Below are 27,474 nucleotides of genomic sequence, written 5' to 3'. Positions count from 1 at the left end.
AGACGCATAAACATTTGAAAACTTATTATTTTTTATTCATTATAACAAGTATCAAGGCGAAGGTTTGTGGTATCAACCACTATCTAATTCTCTTCACTTGGTCGCCTCCTATACAGGCCGCCTTTTCCTTCAAAGTCTAAAATCACCTTCACCTTTTTCTCACTTCTCTTGAAGGACACATGTTTAGGTAGAGAACATCTCCCCTCACCCTTGCATCGATGGGTAATTCTCTATCTCTCTCCCTATGCTAAATATGACACAGTAAGCATTTGTAAGGATGTGATCATTTACTCGGAATTCCTTATGGCGTTTAACACGATGGTGCATGCAATGGGTACCCAAGAAACATTTTCTTCCATTGAATGCTTTTTGTCCACTGAAGATGGGAGGGACATCTAATAATAAAAATGCTCAAAGAGATTAACACAAAATGCTGTGGGAATAGAGAAGAGAAAGGGATAAATTCCATCTGGGGCTGATGGGGCCGGAAATGAACAGAGATTACATGTTGTTCAAGCTTTAAGGGCCCTTTGAAATGATCCAGGCTTCTGGAGATGCTGTTCCGTGTTTTCGGTCTCACAGGCACTGGGTGCAGTGGGATATAGACTCCATCATCACAGGGTGACGTGGTACTTCAGGTCCCTTCTTAGCAAACTGTCTCAGCTGGGACTTGCAAAATCAAGAGGAAGGCTTTCTATTTTGTAAATCACGAGATGCTAGATTCTGCCCCAGTAGAGTCACTCAAGTCTGCTTCAAAGTCTAGCACTTCTGGTAATTGTTGGGAAACAATGCTCTGTGAATATATTCACATTTATGCATGGTCAGGGCTTCCTGAGCAAAACATTGCATGGCTGTTAAAAGATGTCTGAATGGCAAATAAGCCTGGGAAGTTAAATATAGAGACTTTCTGGGAGATTTGGAAACATCTCCCCTGGAGCCATCTGCTTAGATTCGAAGGATAATAAAACTAGGGACCTTTGCCTCCCCTGAGAGACGGTGTTTACTTTAGAAAGTGAAGGCCTTTCCCGTTCTCCAGGGGGAAGAGGGACAGCTGGCACAGCTGCCCTGTGCAAGCTCCGAGATTCCGATTTCCTCGGCTCCCTCCTGTGGTAAGAGCCCCTGTGTGCAGAGGGTACATCGGGCTCTCTTCTGTTGCCCTGTGGGGAACTGGAGGATGGGGAATCAATGTCAAGCTTGTTATGTAAGTAAATAATTTGTTCTCTGATCCAGAAACCTCATCATCTGTCAGGATTCAATAGAGACATAATCATTTAGTAATTATCTCTTGATGTCATTCTTTTAAGTTTGGCTTTCTAATTTTTCTCCTGTCCTTCACGTATACATTTAACTTCAGTTTTTAAATATAGGCATGGTTTTACAGAGCAATTTTTAAAATTCTTACAAGCTACGGCATTCTTTGAACTTGGAGAGAAAAACTGTAATTCTTCAACTTTAAATGTAGTTTCCAAACTCTATTATTAGGAATTAAAATCTTAACTTGAATTTAAAATTTCTCTTTGGCTCTGTTTTCTAAAACTTCTTCACAAAATCTATATTCATTTTTTTAATCTCTGCATGTTTGCCTCCCGCCATTCATGATGCTGCTTCTCAGGATCCCTTGCCTGTCCCTCTTTCTCACATGCTCCTTAAATACTGACCTTGCTTCACAAGCCTCTTCTCTTATCATTCTGTCTACTTCCCCTGGAGGTTTCAGTGGTTTCAACTGTCAGTTATGTGCTAATGACGCCCAGTCCTCTAACTCTAGCCCAGATGTCTCCCCTTACAGTCTTATTTTATATTCAACTGCCTCATTGACTTGTCCACACAGATACCTCACAGGCATCTCAACCTCACAGGCCAGAACTGGAACTCATGACTGTTCCTCCTCAAACTCTGTCTCCGTATATGCTCCCTGATCTTAGGGAGTAGCAACAAATCACCCAAAGCAGAATTTGAGGTTGAGAGTCTTCACTGGTATTTTCGTTGACTAGAAATGTCCCTATGGGGACACCTGGGTGGCTTAGTTGGTTAAGCATCTGCCTTTGGCTCATGTCAGGATCCTGGGGTCCTGGGATCGAGTCCCATGTCAGGCTCCTTCCTTGATGGGTGGGTCTGCTTCTCCCTCTGCCTGCCATTCACCCTGCTTGTGTGTGCTCTCTCTCTCTCTGACAATAAATAAATAAAAACTTAAAAATAAAAAAGCTCCACTGTTTCCCTCAGAAATTATTATAATAGCCTCCTAATTGCTCTCCCTGCCCTGGGCCTTATTTCTACAATTATCTATTTCTTCCAGAATCATCTTTTAAAAAGGTCAGTCAGACCGTCTTATATCTTGCTTAAGTACTCTGCAGTATTCTTGAGATGAAATTCCAGTTTTCCGACATGTCACATGAAGCCTCTGGAATCTGGGTCCTGACTTCTTTTTTTGAGATTGACCTACCATTTGTACTGAATTTGGTGCTTAATGCTCTGGCTCAAACCTTTAGTACTTTTCATTCTCCAAATTACTTCACATTCTCACCAAAGTTCCTTCCTATGAATATCAGGCCCTTTGTCTAGAATGGGTTTAAATTCTAATTATTTTCATTCTTCAGCTATTAATTATTCTTAAATATATGCTGAGTGCCTACTCTATGTTAGAAACCATCTTCAGGGTTCACAGTGGTGAGGAAATAAAATACAGTTTATGTTTTATGAGCTTATATATAGTGAAGAAGACAGACATTAAATAAAAAATGCTCATCATTCCCTTGACAAGTACTCTTTGACCATCGGGGAGTGAACACTAGGATCCTCTTGACTGGAGCTGGTAGTTGCATGTTATAGAATAATCTTTGAAAGAGAAAGATCAAATATGTTAATTATGCTTGAATTTAATTAATTAATCAATTAATTATTTTAAGAAAGGAAAGAGAAAGATCAAGAGCTAATGTATACATTGAAGCCTTCCTAGGACCATCAATTCTTGTCTTCCTCTTTCTTTCAGGTATTTGTTTTTAAATAAAACATATCATAGTATGGTTTTACTCTAAATCTTAATTTCTACTCAGATTCCTTTTAAGAGACTCACTCACTCATTACAGACCTCCAAACCTCTAAACCTCTTGGATTACCTGTCAGTTGCCCCATGCAGGGAGCTCTGTTTGATGCATTTTAGGAAGCAGACATCTTATAGAGTGTCTTATAGATGATAGGAGGTCAAAAAGCACTCGAGGATGAAGAGTCATAGACATACTCAAAAACGTGGTTGTTGGAAAAGATGAATCATGTGTAGAGATGTGATATCTTACCGTAGCTAAAATATGGAGAGTTTGGGGATAGTGATGACTCCAAGAGGAAGCTGGAGTCAGGTCAGGAATATGTTAGCAGAAGTGTTTAAGAGAGGAAGATGACCTGAATGATGACCCTGGGTTATTTATATCTTCTATAGTCTCTGATGCATATTTATAAAACTCAGGCAACCAATAAACATGCATAAAAAATTAAACTGATACGAAATTAAAATTTTGTCATGTGAGAATAAACAGAAAACGTAAACTGGTTTTAATGTTTGACTTTTAAGGTGAAAACCTTATCCCTTCCACAAATTGATTAGATAATGGAGTAGGGAAAGACAATAAGAAGGCATCGGATTTTCTCCTGTGATAGATGATACCAGATTAAACAATTAGGATTTAAAATCTCTACAGAGCTCTATGCCATAAAACTAGAGATTTAGATATATTTCTATATTTAGAAAATTCCCTAATTTGGAGAGTACGTTGCAGTTACATTTGTGAAATAGAAAACTAGAGATTTAGATATATTTCTATATTTAGAAAATTCCCTAATTTGGAGAGTACGTTGCAGTTACATTTGTGAAATAGAAACAATATGTGTCTCTAGTCTAGCTGATAAGCATAGGAGAGATCAATGAGGTATTTATTCAGAACTATCTCGAAGAATGGTACTATGAACAATTCCATCATGACTCCTAAAATAAATGTTCTTATCCATAATGATTTTTTTTTGAAAATATTATTTATATCACAGACTGGAATAGGCATAGGAATTCAATCATTACTGCCAAATGACTAAAGATAAGTATAAGAGACAAGTTAGACATATAGACAAGGACTGGGTAATATTTAGGAGAAAACTAGTCCTAAAGAAGACAAAGTAACATTCTGTAAGAGTGCGCAAACATCAGCATCAACAAGCTCTGGATTAACTAGTATTTCATACATAGTGAGAATGGGAAATGGTCAACTAACCTTCTCCAAGAATTAAGAGCAAATGACAAAAAAACAAGAACAGCAACAACAAAAACAAAAAAACACAAACCACACAAAAAAACTCCCACAAAAAAACACAAAAAACAAAAAACCTAACAGATCACGAGCTGTGCGATGTCCATGAATCAAGGTATTTAAAGAACCACAACAAAGCCTTTTGTGTAAGGAGAATAGTGAAGTCACATATACTTTTGTACTGTCTTTGGCTGTACAATATAATGTTATTGCATAGTACATTCAAATTAAAAACAATACCAAGTGTTTATATTAAGCTCTACTTATGACATTAAATGTTTGTTAATGCAATCCTCACATTCTATAGGATTTGATTAATAGTGTCATTTTACACGTAAGAAAATTGAGGTATAGTTTAAGTAACTTGCCCCAAATCACACAGGTAGGAAGTGGTGTAAGTGGTACTCAGAGGAAGTACAGATCAGATCTGATCTGAGCTCAAACCATGGCCTTAGAAGGACCCTTTGGGGTGTGTGTGTGTGTTTGTGTGTGTGTGTGTGCGCGCGCGTGTGTGTTTAAAAATCACCTCTAGGTGGAGAATTACAAAAGGGTGAATCAATTAACCATGTGTGGCCCTTCTGCCACACCTATTCTAAAAGTTTCTCCCCTTGGAAAAATCTGTTTCTGAAAGGTTTTCCTTTTTGTGGACTGACAGGTTTTTTTGGTCTGGATCCATGGCTTGGCTGAAAAGATGCAGGGTTGGATTTTTACTCCTATTTATGCACCTTCAGACTGGAGGTAAAACCTGTACAATCCCACAGAGATCTGAGTTATAGCTCCTTAGTACTTGTGCTTGCACCACAACAGTTAAACTATTTACCAGTAAGCAGCATCATGGGATTCCATCTGCCTCATATTTTATAATTAATAAACCACATATCTTGTGGCTCTTCCCTCCTAATTTTTGTTTTCAAATCCAGCCTCCAGCAGCTTTCCCTGTGTTCATTTCTCTACTTCAGGCATTCAGTATCATTTGACTCATTCTCTGCTTAAATCTTATTAATGCCCCTCTTTGTTAATAGGGTAAATCCCGCATTCTATAGCAGAATGTGAAAAGTTCTTCCCATCCTCTCCTCACCCCCATTTACAGGATCGTTTGTCTTTGATATTGACCTTCTTTATATACTCAGACTCTTTTGTGCATTGTGCCCTTTCTCTCTGGAATGCTCAGGCACATTCATGAGCCCAATCAATGGCCACTGGCTCTGTCTTCGAAGATACCTCCGGTAGAGTTTAGTTCCTTCCTTGATGCTACCACAGGCCATGTTGGAGAGTTTATTGTATGGGAACATTCTTACTTATATGCATGTCTCTTTCCTCTACCTGATTGTGAATTGCTTGAAGCAGCAGATACATCCCATGCATCTTTGCATTCTTAGAAAACAGATGAAATCCTGGTTTATAGTGTGCTCCCAGAAATTCTTACTGATTGATTCATATAATGGCTCTTTGTCTTATTTATAGCAGTCTATTTTTGTACACAAATATGGCACCTTTTCCAGAAATTTTAACTTATAAATTACTTAGAAATTAGCATGAAAAATCGAATGATAAATAAAAGAAGGTAAGGAAGGGTGAGTCAACAAGTCGGCATTAGACTCCCAAAGTAAGTGTTCTTTTGATTGTTATCATCATTCAACAGGTAATAATACTGAGGCTGATGTTAAATAACTTGCCCCAACTCACACAGGTTTCACGTGGTAAAGGTGAGTGTGAATCCAGAGCTCCAACTTTTTTCAATGAACATAAAGTAAATGAAGGGACATAATAAAGACATTTAAAAAGGCAAGTCCAATGGGCGTATAGTATATGAAGGAGGAGGACATAGAAGTAAAAGAAAAAGAAGAAAAATTAATAATGCATGCTTATTCTGTAACAGCCATTTTAATTATGTCACCTCATTTACTGCTCATACCAACAGCAGAAGATAGAAATGATTAGTCTCATTTTATAGCTAAGGCACAGAGAGGCAGAGAATCAGGTCAAGTTCACATAACTAATAAGTGATGGAGGAAAGAAGTGAGCCCAGAAAACACTACCGAATAAATTCCTCCCCAGCAACTCAAGTTTTAGTCTCACAAACTAATCATCAGAAAGGACACTCCACACTTTCCATTATAATCATAGTTGAAATCCTATGACCACAGTGCATAAACAAACTGTATTTCTTGAGATTCCATGTTATTTACATCACTGTCATCTGAGGTAATTCATGTGCACTTTCCATCTCCTCTTCACTCCTTTACCCCTTCTTCATCACATGGGGTAAAGAATTTTCCTTGGTGTAGAGTAAGGGCCAATATTTACATCTTACTATTAAAATTGATGTTGCACTTGAAGAACTTACAACTTTTTAAGAAAATTCAAATCTCATTCATAAAACTAAGACAAAAAAATCTACAAATATTAATTTATATAATTGTACCCATCATATACCAGAGTTCTTATATATTATAATGTGTATGTATTATATGTAAACACCATATAAATGTAATATATAAAATATTCTATATGTAGTATAAATATTCTGTATAAAAATATGTAAGAGAAGTTCTTTTTGGTATCAATCTCATACTTCTCTTAACTGTTGAACAGAATTACACAGTCCAGTATCATTAACGTATCTTCCTTAGATCAGCTACATCAGCAACATCTGATGAATTTGTTATAAATGCAAATTTAGGATCTTCCCTAATATTCCTACTTTAGAATTTCTGGGGATGGAGAAAGGGAATCTGTGTTTTAGAAAGACTTCCTTGTAATTCTTTTGCAGCTGAAAGTTTGAGAACTGCCACAGTCACCAGAATTTTATACTCGTTCGGGGCTACAAAAAAACAGATACATTACTTGTTTGTAGAAAGATGGATAAATGGGCCTTATAGATACACTTAAGGATCATTACAAAGAAAATAAGAATTGGACAGATATGCACTTAACAAGAGACTGCCTGGGGCTCCTGGGTGGCTCAGCTGGTTAAGTGTCCTGGGATCAAGTCCCACATCAGACTCACTGCTCAGTGCAAAGTCCGCTTCTCCCTCTCTGCCTGCCGCTCCTCGTACTTTGTGTTCTCTCTCTGTCTGACAAATAAATACAATCTTTTAAAAAAAATTTTATAAAAAATACAAAAAAAGCCAAAAAAACAAAAAAACAAAACCCTGCCTATCTCCTATATAGATGCATAACCTCCTTAGTTAAGATAGTACCTTCTTTACTCTTAAGGTCATCAAGGGCATTAACCTCAATGCAAGTAGGAAAAATTACCAAATTATCATTCTATTCTTAAAATATAGCTTCCTGTCCATGAAATTGGTAGGTAATGCTCTTTCTGAATGTTTTGGTGAATGCTGGCAACATTTTAATTGAAATAATTCTAGAAATTCTGGCCTTTCCAACTTTGGGTATTTTTGAACCTGACAGAGCTGAACTCTGCACTAAGAGACTCAGGTGGCCATTTTAAGAATTAGATGAAATGAACATGAGTTCACCTCCATGTTGGTATTTTCTAGATCAGATCCCTAAATTGCTTGAATCGTTCATGTAAAGCCCAATTAGACACTCTTTATTTTTTACTAATACACTAATCATTTTGAAAGAAAAAAATTTAAAAAGGAAAGAAAAGGAAATGGGGAAAAAGAAAGGCAGGAAGGAGATGATATTTTGGTTCAAAAAATATCCCCCAAAGTACAAAATAATCCAGATTGTCACTGCAGAACAAACATGTTTTACATAAATTCTGTGGTTTGGAAAAGACTGATATTGTACAAAATCTGGGGGAGTGACGGGTGTATGAGATTTCAGGCACTGTCATGTTGAATGGGATGAAGAGAAAGAAATTATATTTTGCTCTATTTATATCAAACTATATTAGTTTGAGCTGAAATAATTTCAATGCTTTGAAAGTAATATTTTGATCTATGTAATGTTATCGTTTAGTTGTAACTGATAAAAATAGATTTTGGTTGCCAAAATTTAAATAGTGTTTAAGGTAGAATTTCATTAGAAGCAGAGAAGATCAGAAGCGAGACCAACTATGGTGAGTGATTTTGAAGCATCATTCAGTTTAGATGCAATAAAATTGGGTGACAACTTCAAATTGTGACATTGTTTTATGACTATAAATTGGATATTATCTATGTATTTTATACCCATCTATCAATAAAGTGATGAGGAGGTGAATATCACATATACATAATGCTCTAAAGGTAACATTATTAGTAAAATTAATAGCAATCAAAGGCATATCAGTATTTATCAGAACTTACGCTTTATCAACAATGTAAACAATAGTTACCTTTACAAATGCAACAATTTTCAAAGAGATCGTTGCCAAATATAAGGAATTCATCACAAAATCCATTAGATTCCACCAATCATGGATGTAATCTTGAAGTCCACCATCCCACATTTGTTTAATTTCTCCCCATATAAAACCTGCAATTACAGAAAGATTCACCGTAAGTGTGATTTTCAAATTACTAAAAATTGAGATATGCAACTTAAAAATTATAGAATCTCAGAGCTGCAAGAGACTATATTGTTTCACTACATGAAACATCTATTTTTTAAAGACAGTAATACTCAGTCTCAGCCAGACTCTAAAACTTACAGGACACTGAGCTAATTGTAGAGAATGCTCTTAGGACAGTTTCCCTTTCTTTTATTCATTTGATACATTCATAAGAAGGTGCAATTTTGGAATCAACTGTAATTTCTATGTAACTATATATATTTCTCATGGAAAATCTGGTAACACTTATAAACAAATACTTAAAGACACATTTCCTCCAAAGTTGAGATGACTCAAAGATTCATGAAAAAACAGTGTATCTGGTGAACATAACTGTCTTAATTACATCAAGCAGGATGCTTTGTTTTGCTTTTGTAACTGATTAGCAACTTCAGGGATCTGATTTCAGTTCTGAACACAAAACAGTCATAACATGCATGATATTGCATTAGAAGACCTTTTATCTAGCAATAGCTTTGAAACTACATCTAGAGAAAATAAAAATCCCTTCCCTTTATAATGATCATATTTTTAATAGGAAATGTTTTAATTTTCAAATTCTAGCAAGCGCTATGAAATATCACTATATATCAGTTTATTTCCATAATCTTATTAAAATTTTATAAATCTAATTTTCAGGCCCAATGATGAAAGAGAGAGATATCAAAGGGTGTAGAATCAGGAAATATTAAAAGGATAAATATGATTTCATAACTACATTAACATAAGCAAGTAAGATGACTCTATTAAGATAATAATAGTCTGGAATGTCAAATGTATATCACAGTGTTTCATATCTGTCTTGTACTAAAAGCCAGAAAAAATCAGGTTAACTATAAAATCATAATCTTTTATGGACCTATCAAAGAGATGGGAAACCAAAGAGCCTACACATCTAAGGAAAGCAGTTTCCTCCAAAGATAGCCTCAGGGTGAGTATTAGCTCACCTGTGGCAGGGTGCAGGCGTGAGCGACAAAGGCATCATATAAGAGGGTAAGAGGATTTCAGAAAAACTTTTAAACTAGCTTCTAAAGGCTGAGTCTGAGCTAGCACAAGAGAATAGAGCCTCTGAGACAAAGACACAAGGGAGTTTCCAGCTCCTTCAGTGCTCTTTCTCATGGAGTACTCCTCTTCCTTAGGGAACACAACACATGAGCCCTATGGGAGAAGCAGGAAACGGTCCTGGGCCTAGGGTTGACACCAGTATCATTCGAGGTTTCTTACCACAGGGGAAGGTCAGGTCTCTCATGACCTGCAAAGTGTCATTGCCCTTAAGTAGTAAGATAGGGCGCACTGAGAACTTCCATCCCTAATGCCCAGGCATCGTCCTACCCAAGTCTGACCACAGACCAGGACAACAGAGAATCTGCCTGTTTTATATCACCAGGCCAACAAACACAAGTGACAATCGGAAGCAGACAACCCCTGGAGGAGTGGCGAGAGCATGGGGGAGAGAACGCCTCTGAGGCACATGTGCACAGAGGAGGCCAAAAGGTGTGGGTGCTGCAGGAATTCTGAGAATTACCTTCTTTCCTACTTATCTTGGTCAGTTGAGGCCACTCTAGCTAAGTATCACAGAGCCCCACTCTGTGATAATAATCAAACTTCATTTCTCATAGCTCTGAGGGCTGCAAGTTTATGACCACGGTATCAACATGGTCAGGCTCTGGTGAGAACCCTTTTCCGTACTGTAGATACTGACTTCTCTTTCTGTCCTCACATGGCTGAAAGAGATCAAGCTTCTGGACTCTTTGTATAAGGGCATTTATATCATTCATGAGGACTCTGTCTTCATGATGTAAGTTGCCTCCCAAAGGCCCCACCTCCAAAAGCCATCATATTGGGGGTTAGGATTTCAATATATGAATTTGGAAGGGACACACACATGCAGTCCATAGCACCACCTGAAGCAGAGTCTATGGTGCCCTGAAACTGACTGTAGCAATGAAACTCAAACCCGGTTGAGCTCCTGACAATATTGCCTCAAATTCCTGCATGATGTTCTCGGGGAAGAAAATGGTGCGTCCATTTTCAGGCATCAATGCAATGTACTTCTGTCTGGCCTTCTGTACAGGTGGGATACATACCGTCTCTAAATACACACATGCATGTACACTCTGATACATCATATTCAAAATGTTTTTAAAAAGGTAAAGAAATAATAGTGATGGCATCAGGAGTGGGAGTGGGGTGGAAATAAAAGACACATGGCATTCAAAGGAAGAAGTTGAAGCCTGACATCAGATTTGTTGTCTGAACTATGTAAGACAGGTGACATTATTACAGCATTGAAAGAAAAAAAAAAGTCTGCACAGAAGTCTATACAAGGCACAAATAACTCTCATAATTGAAGATGATTCAAAGACATTTTTTCAGACAATCAAACACTCTGTTTACATGAGACCCAGGCTACAAGAATTGCTGGAGGGACATATCCCAGGCAGAAGGCACATGATACTGAAAAAAAAAATTAGGTCTATAAAAAGAAATGAAAATCTATATCCAGGAATGGTTAAAAAGAAAATAAATGTAAAAGATATTTTTTCTTTTAGAATTGCTCAAACAGATAATTGCCTAAAGCAAAAACAGTAGAAAGTATTGTGGTTTATAACATATATAGCATATGGAAAAGTAAAATGACAACATTAGCACAGATGATGAGAAAGAAGAATTAGAAACATACTATCATAAATTCTTAGTTTACTTGTCAACAAAATAAATATTATTTGAAGTTATACTGAACAAAATCTTATATTGTAAAACCTAAGGCATTCTCTTAAAATATTTTTAAATGTAGGTAGGGGAGCCTGGGTGGCTCACTCAATTGAGCATGTGACTCTTGATCTCAGCTCAGGTCCTGATCTCAGGGTTGTGAATTCAAGCCCCAAGTTGGGCTCCATGCTGGGCATGGAGCCTACTTGAAAAATATATTTTTATATACAATGTATATAAAAGAGATAGAAGGCCAAAGAACCTATACTTCTAAGGGAAGCAGATTCCTCCAAAGAGAGCCTCAGGGCTCACTGTGGCAGACTGCAGATAAACACACACACAGACCCACACACATCTATATACACACATATGTACATGTATATATGTATATATACAAAATTAAATGTATAAAGAGCCAGAAATATAAATAAACATGAAGTTATGAACAATATTCAATATTACAACAGGCAGAAAAAAAAAAAAAGGAAAAGTGCAACAAAGAATGGATAGAGCCAGTAGGAAAAACTATACCAATGGGGTAGATTTCAAATCCATCAATATTAATAATTACATTAAAGTGTATGGTCTTAAAAAAATGTATGGTCTAAACATAGAAAAATGCAAAACACAGCTATATTCCAATTCTTTAACAGGATAAAAATAAAAGAATAATCAAGACATATGAAATACTAATCAAAAGAAAACTAAAAAAATAAAAGGAAGGTGAGTTGGCTATATTAATATGACTAGATATATTTCAAAAGAAAGACTGTTACCAGGTAGGTAGAGGGATATACTAACATATGGGTAAAAAGGTCAACTCACCGAGAAGGTCAACTCACCGAGAAGACAGAACAATTCTAACAATGAATGCAGCTAACAATACAATTTTATAATGCAGGATTCCATAATTAAAATTGAAACAACAAAGAGAGAAAGGTATAAGTATAGTCGATGGAGACCTTAGTGTTCCTCTCTGTAGCATCTGTAGGCAGAAGTTTGGTAGGAATATCGAATTCTGAACAACCCTATCAACAACCTGACAGTGGTAGAACACTTTTTTTTTTTTCAAGTGCATGCATGTGTAGTATTCACTAAGAGAGACCATATCATCATGGGCTATAAAACAAACCTTAACATATTTATACAAGTGGAAATCATACAAAATGTGTTCTATGACAATATAACAAACAACAAATCAATAATGAAATGTATTTGGAAAATCCCCAAATATTATGCAATCAAACAACATACTTCTAATAACCCTAGATCAAAGAGGAATTTGCAGATTTTTAGAAAATATTTTGAAATGATTGAAAATGAAAATACATCCAAATAAATCTGGGGTCCTGCTAACATAGTACTCAGAGCTATAGGTTTAAAGACTTTATTAGAAAAGAATAAAAGTCTCAGTGATCTCTGCTTCAACTATGACACTATGAATAGAAAAACAAACATGTTAAATCCAAAACAAGCAGAAGAAAGTAAAAGAGATAAGAGCAGAAGGCAATAAATTTTAAAACATAAACCTTGAGAAAAATCCACAAAAACAGATTCTAGTTCTCTGAAATGATCAGTACAACTGATAAAACTCTAGCCAGAATGGTCAAGGAAAAAAAGAGAGAATATATAAATGATCAATATCAGAAATGGAAGAAGGAGCATCAGTACAGATCTTAGGACATTTTAAGGACAAGTGAAAAAAATGAACAACTTGATATCCATAAATTTCACAACTTAAATGAGTTGGAACATTTTCCCTGAAAGACATTAACTTCTAATCTCATTCAAGAGTATACAGAGTAACCTGATTTGTCCTATACTTATTAAAGTATTATGAATTCATAGTTAAAAAAGCTTCCACCAAAGAAAAATTCAGGTCCAGTTGCTTTATGGTGAATTCTACCAAACATTTAAGGAAGTAATAATACTAGTGCTAAGAATACAAGAACAAACACTTAAGAAAATATAAGAGAAAGAAACATCTAAAAGGCAAGCAAGTGTTATTCTGATAAAAAGTCTGACAAAAATAATACAATCAAAGAAAACTACATACTAATACCTTTTATGAATGTGCATAAAAATCCTCAACAAATATTAACCAGTAAATTAAATAGAGCACTATATAAAATTGATAATAGCTGTTTTTCCAGGAATGCAAGACTGTTTCAACATTTAAGAACCAATCAATGTGATTTATGCCATCCGCAGTCTACTGGGGGGAAAAAAGATCTCAAGAGATGCCACAAACGCATTTGACAAAATTCAACATCCATTCATAACAAAAAATTTTAAGCAAAGTATGAATAGAAAGGTAATTTCCTGATTTGATGAAGGACATCTATAAAAACATACAACTACCATCATGCTTATTTTGCAGAGGGCCAAAGAATAAATAAGTTAGGTTTGCAGTAAATGAATGGGTGTGGCAGTGTTAAAATAAAACTATTTATAAAAACTGTCAACTGGAGCCTGGGTGATGCAACTGGTTGGTTAGGCATCAGACTCTTGATTCCGTTCAGGTCATGATCTCAGTCCTGGTCCTGGGATCCAGCGGACATGGGCGGGGGTGGGAGGTGGGGATGGGGCTCTGGCTCAGCAGGGATTCTGCTTGGGATTTTTCTTCCTCTGACTAGCTCCTTGCGTGCTTGAGCACTCCTTCTCTCTCTTTCAAATAAATAACATAAATCTTAAAACAAAAACAAAATCTATCCAGGGTCATATTTTCCTGCTGGGTCATAGTTTTCCAGCCCTTGTCTAGTATCTTGATTGTGGTGGTACTTCATGATTGTGTGTGTTTGTCAATGTTTTAAATCTCTGTGCCCTGAAAAAGAAAAGTAATGCTACAACTTGAAGACAGCAAAAATGATGAGAGGTTGATGTTGACAAATGGCAATAGGGATAGATTAAAAATAAAGAAATAAATAAATATAAAATATATCATAAATATCATAAATATAATATTAATTGTGATATCTTGCCGATAGGTATGTTTGAAAATTCTCATAATAAAATTTTGGAAGAAATAAAAAAGAACTAGACTTAATAGTCTATCATCATTTAGTGATAACTAGAAATGGTTATTTATTATTATTTAAATTTATTTCTTCAAATTTTAAGTTAGAGCTCAGTTGATAACCTAGGTGAGGACTGATTTCAGTCTAACTAATTTTAGTGTGCATTTTTTAAAAGTTTTTACAGAAGTTCCAGTTGGTTAACATACTGTAATATTAGTTTCAGGTATATGATATAGTGATTCAACACTTCCATACATCACCACGTGTTCACCATGACAAGGCCCTCCTTAATCCCCATCACCTGTTTCACCCATCCCCCACCCACCTCCTCTCTGGTAACCATTGGTGTGTTCTCTATAGCTAAGATCTGTTCTAACTTCAGACTTTTAAATATAGTGTAGATTTTAAAGTCTGCTGTAGACCCTGCTTTAGTATGGATTTGGTGTTTATATATCCTAATTTTCTCTTTGAGTTTCTTTCAGATAGAAATCTCTCTTGAGAGCTCAGATAAGATAGGGGCATAACTGGGGAGATGATAATGATCACTGCCTCCATATTGAAGAAAGGAATATAATAAACCTGACTAGGATATGATGCAAGCTCGGATTTTAGAGTTTGTGGGAAACTTAACAATTTATATTATCCAGTGAGGAAAGTGCTCTGGAACCCCCTCCTCTCCCCATTCTGAGGAGCTTTTTCCTGCTGAGCCTGGGGACAATCTCAGAAGCCAGAACACAACCACAACCTACATAAGAAAAATCACACCAAAAGAGGCAGTGTGACTATGCTCCACTACCAGTTAATAAAGAAACCAGAATTCAAGCTCCTTAGGCAGTGCTCTTAGACAATGTTTTCTTATTTCTGAGATTTCACAATGTGGCTTATTTGTTTTGTTTTATTGGAAACTTGGCCAGTTCCCAGAGATGAGAAGATGTGTGCACTGCAATCACTAATTGAACAAATGCATTTCCAGTGAATCTTCACCAGAGATAAGAATTTAACTATAGCAGGTGAGTGAGGGGCAAGGCTCAGCTCAACTGGTACTCGGCTTTGTAATCTTAGACAATAGTGTTCTAGTGTTACTCCTCATTTCAAAAGCAGAGAGGTTTGGATTATATACAGAATTCTATATATAGAATCAATAATTATACAAATCATACCATCTACCTCAATGGAATGAATCACCAGACATTACTTCTTCCTATCTGAATTATCAAATTTTACTAAAATCAGTCATCACAATAGTTTCCATGAAAGATTAAAAGCTGTTTTATACCAGAGGACACAGACTTGCTTTGGTTTGCTACAAAAAGCACAAGTTGGATCTTTGATATGAAAATTATAGGGAGAAACCTTCTTGACCAATGTAAGAGAGAATTCTCTGGCAATCAGAGTTGTTCCAAAACTGGAATGGATCACCCTGTGGGGTCAAGATTCCAATCCAAGCCTAGAATGTCTTCCATCACTCAGGCTCCAGAGTGGTTCTAAAAGTAGGTGAAAACCTGTTCCATCTGATCTCTGAAGGGAATTCCAAGTCTATGAATCTGTGATTCTGTTATTTTCAGATTTGTATGTATTAGAAAATGAAGTGTTTTTTAAATATCTGCTAACTAACTAGAGTATTTATATCTTTTTTCCTTTTATTGATAAATTGTTACCTCTCTTCTTGCTTCTACCAGACTGGAAAGCCAGATGTGATTATTAACAGCCACAAAATAGGTAACTTCAAATATTTTATGGATAATTACATAAGGGAATAGAGAAACTGTGGGAAAACACTTAAAAGAACTAGTTAAAAGCTCAGTACAAAACAACATTTTAACCTGGAGCTCCTTAATATCTGAACAGACTCTGTTCCAATTAGATGAGTTCAAGAAGATGGCACTTCCACTGGAAGCTTGGGCTAGATGACCTCTATGGTTTCCTAAGAAGGCAAAGAGCAAACCCTCACAATTCAGAGATATTACAGTTCTTTAGGAATTCAAAAAGTAGACATTAAACCTGACTCTCTGGATCACACACAAAAATTCACTTCTGACCTCTGTAAGTCACAGCTATGTGGAAAAAACAGAGATCCTGATGAAACTGAAAGTTCACACCATCATTTTTTAACCTGAGCTGCAAATCAAGACTATCAGTCAGTGCTTGTTGGCTAATAGGGTTTGGGATCTTGTGTTTTTAGAGCACCAGAATCCAGTTGCTTTTCATAGAGCTCTAGTCACCACATACGTGTTTGATAACTAATGATTTCTATTTCTTATGAGCACATTAGCAAAATACCAAGTTTCCTCTGCTCTGGCGACATTCACCAAATTTTTTGAAGAAACAAGCCTTTTAGAAAAGCTAGAGGGTGCTATTAACTGGCTGGAATATGCATCCAGATCAACTATTTGTGGTAACTAGTCTGAAGAGAACAAAGCTTCAGTGAGCTCCTGTCACAAAATGTTTGTCCTGTTCCCACAATGGGAACATTTCAAAATTGCTCTCTGCTGTTTATAAACAGATGACATGATTTCTGAGAGTCACGGTGGAGGTCTAATTACTAGCATGGATGTCAAGACTGTGGGGACCAGCGAAGGAAAGATCATAGTGCAAATGAGTCAGAGAACTTCCTTTGAAAGGTATTTGTGGATGCCTGGAAGTTTTTAGTATTTATTTTTTCTGCCTTTCCCATAACAGTTTTCATCAGGGCTACTTGAGTGTCTGATTATATCCCACTGTGTGAAGCTGGTTGTGAGGATAGGATGAAGTAGGCAGACCTCAGACACCACATTTAACAGCCCTGATTTCAGGTAAGAAGAGTGTAATTCTGTGAACAGACCTTTTGTCTTGTTCTTCCTTGCTTTCTGTACTTACACAAAGGATAAATAACCCCTAAACAAAGAGCGAGTCACCTTTTCACCTAGGGCAACCTCCAAGGACCTGTCATGGCAGCCTAAGATCTAGTCAAGGAATCTGACCTTGGAAGTCTCTTCATAGAACACCAAGTTCTATACTGTGGCACCAAATCAATGTAGATAAAAAGAACAAAAATGCAATAATTCCTCCCTGCTGGAGGTTTTGTGTTTTTTTTTTGCTTTTCCCTCCCCAGATCATGGAATAAAAAGTGGTCTCTGGTGAAAATTTTGCTTTTGGTTAGAAAAATCTAAATTTTTTAGTAGAGACTCAGTAGAGACTCACATTCTGCTGGACCCCCAAAAAGTGCTGAGTTAAGGGGCAGCTTCTATCTTCTCAGTGCTAATCTTAAAACCCAGACAGAGATAATGATGAGAGCCCCCACTAGCTTACAGAAAATTGTAGCCACACCCTTCCCTCTAGGGCATATAAGGAGACATTAGAACCGTGTCTATTACCAACCAACTGGCTCTCCAATCCCATAGTCTAAACTGAGAGAACACTTGGAATAAGTGGCAGGAGAGCCATCATGTCAGGGTCATACAGTTTTTGTGCTAATTCAGAATACCAGATGGAGAGACAAAGGTGACTGCTCTCCAGCCTACCACCTCCCCTAAAACAAGTGAGGAAGAGTTTGTGAAGAATCCCTCAAAAATCTGGGGGATTTCTACAGGAAAAACTGGCATCTCAGTTCCTGCTGGAGTGTCTGGTCCACAATTGGCTTGCTCATCTCTTCCTGGGTCTGGATCCTCAGGGACAATAGACAGTATGTTTTGGCAGTAAGACAGCTGGCAGCAGCCTGACCTCCTGCCGTGAGATGTGGCAAGGTTTTGTGATGCTCTTGAGGAATGAGGGCTTATCACAGGAAGAAGCCGAGCTTGCCAGGTCATAGGACCTCTAAAGGAGCCAAGTACTAGTTACAAGAGTTGAGGGACTGGAAGATGTCAGGCAGAGCTCTATTGTGCAGACTCAAGAATATGCAGTGTGGAAGTACACAGGGTCTCCAGAGAACACTCATGTGCCCATCAGGAAAGCCATGAGTCACAGCTTGTCATACTGGCTACACAGTATTAGCCAGAGACACACAACCAGGAAAGAGCTGTGACCGGGGTTCCAGGGAAATCATGAAGACGTGTAACTTTTCTTGTCATCCCTCTTCCCGACAGCCACCAAGAAGGAGAACATGAACAGTTTGTGTCCCGCTTTCCATTCCAGAGTTGGGGTTGAAGAATGAGCAAACGGACAATTCTAGGTCCTTTGAGCCATGGGCCACGCTTTTGTCAGGAAGAGGAATGCTTTAAACTGATGATAAGACTCAAGCTGTTTTTTATTTTTTTTTTTAAGATTTTATTTATTTATTTGACAGAGAGAGAGTGCGCACAAGCAGGAGGAGAGGCCAGCACAGGTAGAAGGAGAAACAGATTCTCCTCTAAGCAAGGAGCCCAACATGGGACTTGATCCCAGGACCCTGGAATCATGACCTGAGCCGAAGGTAGACACCTAACCAACTGAACCACCCAGGTGCCCCTGGGACTACTTTTTAATAACTCAAAGGTTTAGGAACTTGATATCTACTAAATGTATTATCAAGATATAGGAAAAGGATATCTGGTATAGGGTGCTTGGGAGGAGTGATCAGAAGTAAAACCATTTCATGTTTAGATTCTAATGAGTTGAGATTCCTTAATAAAGCTTTCACATTAATACATATTTTGCATGAAATTTTGCTTCCAGAATTGTTTCTCAGTCTTTAATGTTTAAAGACCTCTGGAATATCTGAACTAATCAACCAAGGGGAGAATTCAAAATATAAATTTTTTGTAGAAATTCACAATGATTTTGATTTTAGTCAGTTGGTCACACTTCAAGAAACACTGACTTAAAGGGACAGTGAGACATGTAAAAGAACAAAACTGGACAACTTTCTTACCCCATAGATAAAAATAAATTTAGTATGACTTAAATGTGAGACCTAAAACCATAAAAACCCTATAAGAGAACATAGGCATTAATTTCTCTGGCATCAGACATACCATCTTTCTCAGTATGTCTCCCGAAGCAAAGGAAACAAAAGCAAAAATCATCTATTGGAACTACATCAAAATAAAAAGCTTCTGCACAGCAGAGGAAACCGTCAACAAAACTAAAAGCAACCTACTGAATGGAGAAGATATTTGCAAGTGAGATGTCTGATAAAGGCATAGTATCCAAAATATACAAAGAACTTTCACAGGTCAACACTCAAAAACAAATAATCCAGTTTAAAAAATGGGCAGAAGACATGATTAGTCATTTCTTCAAAGAAGATATTCAGATGGCCAACAGACACATGAAAAGATGCTCAATATCACTCATCATTGGAGAAATGTAAGCCAAACCAAAATGAGATATCATCTCATACCTGTAAAAATGACTAAAATCAAAAACACAAGGAACAACAGGGGTTGGCAAAAATGTGGGGTAAAGGGAACTATCTTGCACTGTTGGTGGGAATGTGAACTGGTGCAGCCACTATGGAAAACAGTATGGAGGTTCTTCAAAAAATTAAATGTAGAATTACCATATGATCCTGTAATTCCACTAGTGGGTATTTGCCCAAAGAATATGAAAACACTAATTCAAAAGGATATATGCACCCCTATGTTTATGGCAGCACTATTTACAGTAGCCATGTTGTGGAAGCAACCCAAGTGTCCATTGATACATGAGTGGATAAAGAAGATGTGCTGTGTGTATGTATGTGTGTGTGTGTGTGTGTGTGTGTGTGTGTGCGCGCACATGAGTGTGTGGCAGAAAATTAGCCATTAAAAAACAAAATCTTGCCATTTGCAGCAACATGAATAGATCTAGAGAGTATAATGCTAAGCAAAAAAGAGAAAGACAAATACCTTATGATTTCACTTATATGTGGAAATTAAGAAACAAAACAAATGAGCAAAGAAGTCTTGTATTCTTGGGCTGTTTTTGCCACCTCGAATCCTACCCCTCAAATTTGGGGGGCAGTATTTATGGAGGATAAAGGTTCTAGCTCTGGAACAACTGATTTATGAATCAAGTCTCAAGCATTTGCTAGCTCCTGATCCTGGACAAAGGATCTAACTTCTCTAAGCCTATTCCTTCTCTATGAAATGAGATACAAACATTTATTATGATTCAGTGAAGTGGAGTTACTATGAAGTTCAGATGAGAATCCACATTGAAACATTTGGCAGGGTGCCTAGCTTAGAATATCTTAGAAAGATATTCTATCTTATCTATCTTATCTTAACTATCTTAGAAAGAATAGTTTCTTTCTACTATTATTACTACCATCACTACTGCTGCTGTCATTCTGAACTCAAGAAAACCACTTCAGCCTTCCTTCGGTCTCTCACACTGACCCTCCCTTGTTTAATATCTACTCCTCTTTCTCTATCTTTTGCCCCCTTCCCTTGAACCATCTGCTTGGATCATGTTGTCAAATATTCCCTCAAAGTGTGCTGATTTCACTTTCGGGTTATCATCATACCTAAAACACTTAATCTTCTCCCCGATAAAGAAGTCTTTTGGTCAGCAGTAGAATGTGCCCAACAATTTAAATCTACATAAATATTTCATTGTTTGAAATCTTACTGTGTTAGTCTGGATAGATCTTGGTAAGTCTTAGTAGAGGTGACCTTAAACATTTTTCCCCAGAGATAAAAAGGAAAATGATGATTATATGTCTTACTACAATGATTATCTGGTTTTCTTGAAAATCAAAATGTCTTTTAAATAAGCAGATGTTCTGCAGCTGTGTTTGGGTGTCTATGTGTGTCTGCCGCCAGTTTACTGAGGTGGTTTAGAGTACCTTGCCAGGAGAGAGAGTAGGGAGAAACTATAAACTTGTTTCTTATAATTGCATAAATATCTTTTGGGGGGCTATCTGAGAAGATGTGTAATTCAGTATGAGTACCTAAAACCAAGTGACCTTAATGCCTATTAGTCAAAAGGTGGAGAAATGGTCACAAAAAGGAAGAATTATACATATATAGAATTGCTTGTCTCTATGAGTCTTTATCTAGGGGAGAATGTGATCACAAGTTTTCTTTTTCTATTTGCAATTTGGCAGTCCTTATCGAAATGTTCAGATTTGTTAATATCAACCCTTTACAAGATAAAAATATAAAGTAAATCATGGAAATGAGAGGCCAATTTTGTTAGAGAAAAATTGTCAAATAAGTATGTGTTATGGGCAAGATGTATAATCCGGATATTATGAGCAATTCTTAGTTTATGCCTAGGAATTCACTAGAAGTTATTTTTAACAGAGCTCAGATTTCTTCCTATGATACATCTTTTCCTCAGTTCACCCTTCTCCTTATCATGCTCAGTGTGCATGGATTTATATACTACATAATTATGGCATATTCTTAGGCACACACATAATATCAAGTCACTGCAGCAGACGTTTTTCCTTCTCATTGAGAACAAAGTATTTCCTGCTTTCTTAGTGTGATAGCCTTCAGTAGCATCCTACTTTTTTGAAAAGTGTTGTCAATCTCATGGTTTCTCTTTGCTAAGTTGATAACCTAAGTCTACCTCCTGATAATTCACATGCATATACATTTGTGCAAACTTTTTTTTTGCAGGGAATAAGCTATGACACCGATTTGACTGTTACAGTCAAATTATAATAGATTCTGCAGAAAAAATCAAAACTGGCTTTGAGGAAAGCTTTAAAAATTAGCATTCAAAAGTTGTTTTTTTCTCCCCCTCCTATTTTACTCCACATTACCTTCAGAAAACAAATGACATTTATTTGAGTTAAAACTGCTGCTATAATTTAGATAAATTCTCATTGTACATTATAAATATAACATGCTATATTTAGTTTGCATATAAATTTTATGTAAAAGGGAAATTCTGATATGAATATTCATTTCATATCCCTGATATTCTATGTTAAAAATCAAACCCTGAATAAATTAAGAGCCTCCAGGTCATGGCACAGCAGAGCACAGAAGCAGCTAGGTCTCTAATCTGGCCCCAGGATCTTTTCAATCCATTGTCCAGACTTTCCAATGACACTTTTTCTCTGACACTGATAGAACGTAGCTCTGTCATCAAGCTCATATGCTTGCTTGATGGAACATTGTTGCACTTTTTACTCTAGTTTAAATGGGTAACTTGGCAATATGAGAAGTATATTAGCATCTATCTGTCCAGAATCTACCTTTCGAGATAGTTCTAACTGAATTATTTGTGATTACTTTTCTCTTTTGGTTAGGACTGTATCTCAAGATGACTAAATCCTAAATTTGATCCCTGCATGAGGCTTTTAGATCTCTTTGCTAATATGCTAAAGTTGATCTTGACAGCAGGCATCTATAAGATCTCTCAAAGTTGTTCAATGGGAGAAAGAAGGGTCGAGAACTTTCCATACAAGAAAGTTCTGAAGGAAAAAATTCAAAACGCCTTGCAAGAGATGAGTTACCGCGTATCTATGAAACCACAGTGGAAGAGTACAAGGGTCACTGCAGACTGTTTTCTAAAGATACGAAACTCAAGAGACTTCAATTTAAATAGTCAACAGGATGTGGAACTTCCACAGGTAAGATATTGAAAATAACAGGGAAGCATTATCCTGCCACCGTACTAAATCACAAGATAGCTGGATCTGTCACACCAAATATAAGTCTGTATTGTTGAAACACAGCAAAGTATATGAAAGAACAGAAATTCCAAAGCAAAACCGTATTTCTTAAGGAGATAAAGGGATCGATTTGAGAGATTATGTTTTACAGTTAGAAAACTTTTCTACTCAGGAAGAGTTAAAATTTATATGAATACATAAAATGAATAAACAAAAGTCTTTTTTTTTCCTCAGCATAAAAAAAAAGGATGGTATAAAAGTAATCATTTCTCATAAGTTATGTTATCAGAAGTCTGGGAAACAACCCTTGAAAATGGAAGGAAAGTAAATTTAGTAGGAATGAAAAAGCATTTTTTTACATACTAAGTAGCTCATAGAGTGACATGGGTTGAAAATCAAGTCAGCTCAAGAAGACTTGAGAAAAACCCCTGCACAGAGCTTCAGTCTATCACTGGGAAAAAAGCAGGACCAAGAACTTGTTTGTAAGCCACTCTCTTCTCTGTAAGTCGTTCAGTCATATTGCAAATCTAGACCCTCACAATGGAGGGACTGTGAAATGTTTGACAACTTCCTTGACCAGACCTCAGTCATTAAATGAGACAAGATAGAAGAAGACTCATTAACGGAGGTATTAAATCAGACCTGGCCTTTTTGTCTATATCGTACTTCGGTAAAATGTTACAGCATTCCTATCCCGTTGTCCTTAGTTTCCTCCTCACCTCCCACCTCCTGTCTAAAAAAGACCAATTTTCTCTGCCTTCATAATGATTGCTCCCTAGTACAGGACATTAGGACTCAGTGGGACTCTAAATCCTCCATTTTATTGAGAGGTTGTGACCACCCATAATTTAATTTTCTCTCAGTGATAGAACCTGAGATATATTCAAGTACAGTGTGTTTTCTACAAGAGCCTAATGAGAACCCCCTTTATAGTTACAGATCTAGTAAAACACTTAGACTCAGTGTCAGATGGGAGGCACTTAGAATTCATCAGCTTTAATGAATAATATACTGTTTGGACAGATATATTTGATATAGAAAATCCTCCAAGCGAGAGAATCATTCATATATAATTTTTATTCTAGAAAATCTCTTTTTATCTTAAAAATCCCCAGAAAAATTAACTCCATGAAGTCAGGATATCTTAAAGAAATGTTGTCTTAGGGCGCCTGGGTGGCTCAGTGGGTTAAGCCTCTGCCTTCAGCTCAGGTCATGATCTCAGGGTCCTGGGATCGAGCCCCGCATGGGGCTCTCTGCTCAGCAGGGAGTCTCCTTCCCACTCTCTGCCTGCTGCTCTGCCTACTTGTGATCTCTCTCTCTCCCTGTCAAATAAATAAATTAAAAAAAAAAAAAAAGAAATGTTGCCTTTAGGAGATATTTCCCTAGGTTAGAATTTTAATTATCACAATTAAACGTGTACCTTATTTAACCATTCAGCTGTGGTTTGGATATAATTTCTAGCCAACTTTCATGGAAAATTCTGTTACAAGTTTTGCAAGTAGGAGGCAGCCAATACGTCTTAATTTCATAAGTTAATAAAGGTCTGAAGCTTCTATTTTTGTTAAATTTTAAATTTTTTATAAACATATAATATATTTTTATCCCCAGGGGTACAGGTCTGTGAATCGCCAGGTTTACACACTTCACAGCACTCACCATAGCACATACCCTCCCCAATGTCCATAACCCCACCCCCCTTCTCCCAACCCCCCTCCCCCCAGCCCCCCTCAGTTTGTTTGTGAGATTAAGAGTCACTTATGGTTTATCTCCCTCCCAATCCCATCTTGTTTCATTTATTCTTCTCCTACCCCCTTAACCCCCTCATGTTGCATCTCTACTTCCTCATATCAGGGAGATCATATGATAGCTGTCTTTCTCCAATTGACTTATTGAAGCTTCTATTTTTTAATGTTATTTACCATGTTCTGACATTAAGCAACATATATCACTGTTTATTATCTATCTAGGTCCTCTAGTAAAATTTAAGCTTCATAAGGGCAAGGATGTTTTTTTCTTCTCTCTCTCTCTCTTTTTTTTTTTTTTTAACTTTTGTATCACTATTGCCCTGTACTGTACTTACTACATAGAAAGTACTCTACATATTTTCATTAGTTACATAAAAGAAAAGTCTAGAAATACTATATCTGTTTATGCTTCACTGCATCTATAACATTTTCAAAATTAAATATTCTGTATTTCATTTGGAATATCAGAAATTTTAGACATTCCATATAAGTTACCCATAATGGGAATTTTAGCCTCCTAAATGCTTCTTTAAGAATTATTTACAAGAGTCTACGGCCATACCACCCTGAACGTGCCCTATCTCGTCTCATCTAGGAAGCTAAGCAGGGTCGGGTCTGGTTAGTACTTGGATGGAAGAATTATTTACAAGAAATTTTCTATGGAGAAAACTCCACAAAGAACATATTCCTAATGTGAAATATTTAATTTAAATGTGAATAGGTATGTTTATTTTATATTGAATGTCAACTGCAATATCATAATTATTTTATGCAAAAAGAACACAAGTTATCTAAACCTTCTTTCTAATTTAAGCAAGATCACACTTTATGCATGTCAGATTAATGAGAATGTACTCTATCTTAAAGGTCACTTAAGAAGATATTTTTTTGAAACAAGATGGGATCGGGAGGGAGAAAAACCATAAGAGACTCAATCTCACAAAACAAACTGAGGGTCGCCAGGGGAAGGGGGGTAGGGAGAGGGAAGTGGGGTTATGGATGTTGGGGAAGATATGTGCTATGGTGAGTGCTGTGAAGTATGTAAACCTGGCGATTCATAGACCTGTACTCCCGGGGCTAATAATATGTTATATGTTAATAAAAAATAAAAAAATATAATTAAAAAAAAGAAAAAAGGGTATTTTTTCTAATATATTTGTAAAATATATCAAATCTTGTTGTTATAAACTATTTTTATAATCAGTATTTAGAGTATTTATAATCTTTAAAATTGAAGAATGTATCTATGTCAGATTGAGATATAGTCCTTTTTTTTTTCCTGCCTTTTCCACATTTTATAGTCTCTCCAGTTGTTTTGACACTTAAGCCAAACTGATCTTCTGAGACTCTGAATCATGAAATTTTCACATATTTTCTAATTACTAAATGATGAGATGGATATGATACCAGAGAGGTTTAAAATGATGGGCTAAATTGAGAAAATGTGATTTCTCAGCAAACCACAGTAGGATAGAGGAAAGAATAATTAAAATGTAAATTTTAACTATGGCTACAATAACAAGAAGAGAGGAAAACAAAGCTTTTACCAGCTACTTTAAAGTTTTCTACCTTACCAAGATTTGCTGCAGATCCCCAAACATTTTTCTTTCTATGGAAAGAACAGAGAGATTGGAAGATGTTCTAATGTTTAATTTCCTATTATTTTGATTGAATATATATTTGAAGATAAACTTAATGGATTGATCTTAAAGAAAGCTTATAGTTACTTTATGTGTAGAATTACTAATTCTGCAAAGTGATTTATATTTGTCTTTTAGAAGGTGTATCTATTAAGAAAATATAGCCAATGAGGTATGTTGAAGATCTTAAAAGACAAGCATACGAACAAAAATACCCAGCAAATCATTCACAAACATGAAATCACTGAAATCACAAATCCTAAAACCTAGAGTTACTTTTCATAGGCTGCGTCTGGGAGCAAGTCACCCAAAACTTGCAAAGTATTTATTTAGTTTTGGGGATTAAGCTTTGGAGCTGCAATGACAAGAACCTGTTTTAAGTATGCCTACGTCCAAAACTTTAATGACTATTCTTTTCTGGGCAACGAAATTCCATGGCAGCAACACGTTTTTATTATATTTTCTATAGTAACACATTTACCCAGGACCCACGGTAATATCATCCACTCGACGATGGTTGGTGGTGGACCTTGCCTGTTCAAGTCTGACCTGTCGATGTGCTGAGAGGCAAGCAGCAGCAGGAACAAAAAAGTCAAATAGGACGCTGTATGGCAGATGAACTTGATAAATGGCTTTCTGATGAACAGTCCCAGTGGGCTTTTAGGAGCTATAAGGTAGCACACAGAGAAGATGGGAAAAAGAAGTCCTATGATGAAACACGTCACCATCTTCACCGCCCAGTGCCGTCTCCTCCAGCCCGGGAACTCATCGTACCAGCGAGATGCAAGCAGTTGTTGACAATTGGGCTGAGCAACAAACTAAAGAGAAAGGAAAGGAAAAGGAAGAGTCAGTGTACATGCGGTGGCTTCAGTTCATATGTAAGACCACAGATTTATCTTGAACGCCAGAAGTCCTGCTTTAAATAATTTTATACTGGATGCTTGGCTGGCTCAGTTGGTGGAGTATGTGACTCTTGATCTTGGGGTTGAGATCTCTACACCTAATGTAGGTGTAGAGATTACTTTAAAAAATAAAATCTATAAAAAGTAACAATT

The 27,474-nt window shown here is 36.6% G+C and overlaps 1 protein-coding gene across 3 annotated transcripts in view; it reads right to left on the bottom strand.

The window, feature by feature from the left end:
* TRPC4 (transient receptor potential cation channel subfamily C member 4) overlaps positions 1–27,474 on the bottom strand; it is a 205,548-nt gene that overhangs the window by 32,278 nt on the left and 145,796 nt on the right. For all 3 annotated transcript variants that reach the window (XM_032315137.1, XM_032315135.1, XM_032315138.1), the window contains exons 4-5: positions 26,901–27,237; positions 8,581–8,720 (exon numbers count right to left, since the gene is read on the bottom strand). In XM_032315137.1, coding sequence (XP_032171028.1) covers positions 8,581–8,720; positions 26,901–27,237 — 477 coding nt within the window. The remainder of the gene's footprint in view (positions 1–8,580; positions 8,721–26,900; positions 27,238–27,474) is intronic.

Source organism: Mustela erminea, chromosome 15 (assembly GCF_009829155.1).
Source record: "Mustela erminea isolate mMusErm1 chromosome 15, mMusErm1.Pri, whole genome shotgun sequence".
NCBI lineage: Eukaryota > Metazoa > Chordata > Mammalia > Carnivora > Mustelidae > Mustela > Mustela erminea.
This window is presented reverse-complemented; position numbering and strand designations above follow the sequence as displayed.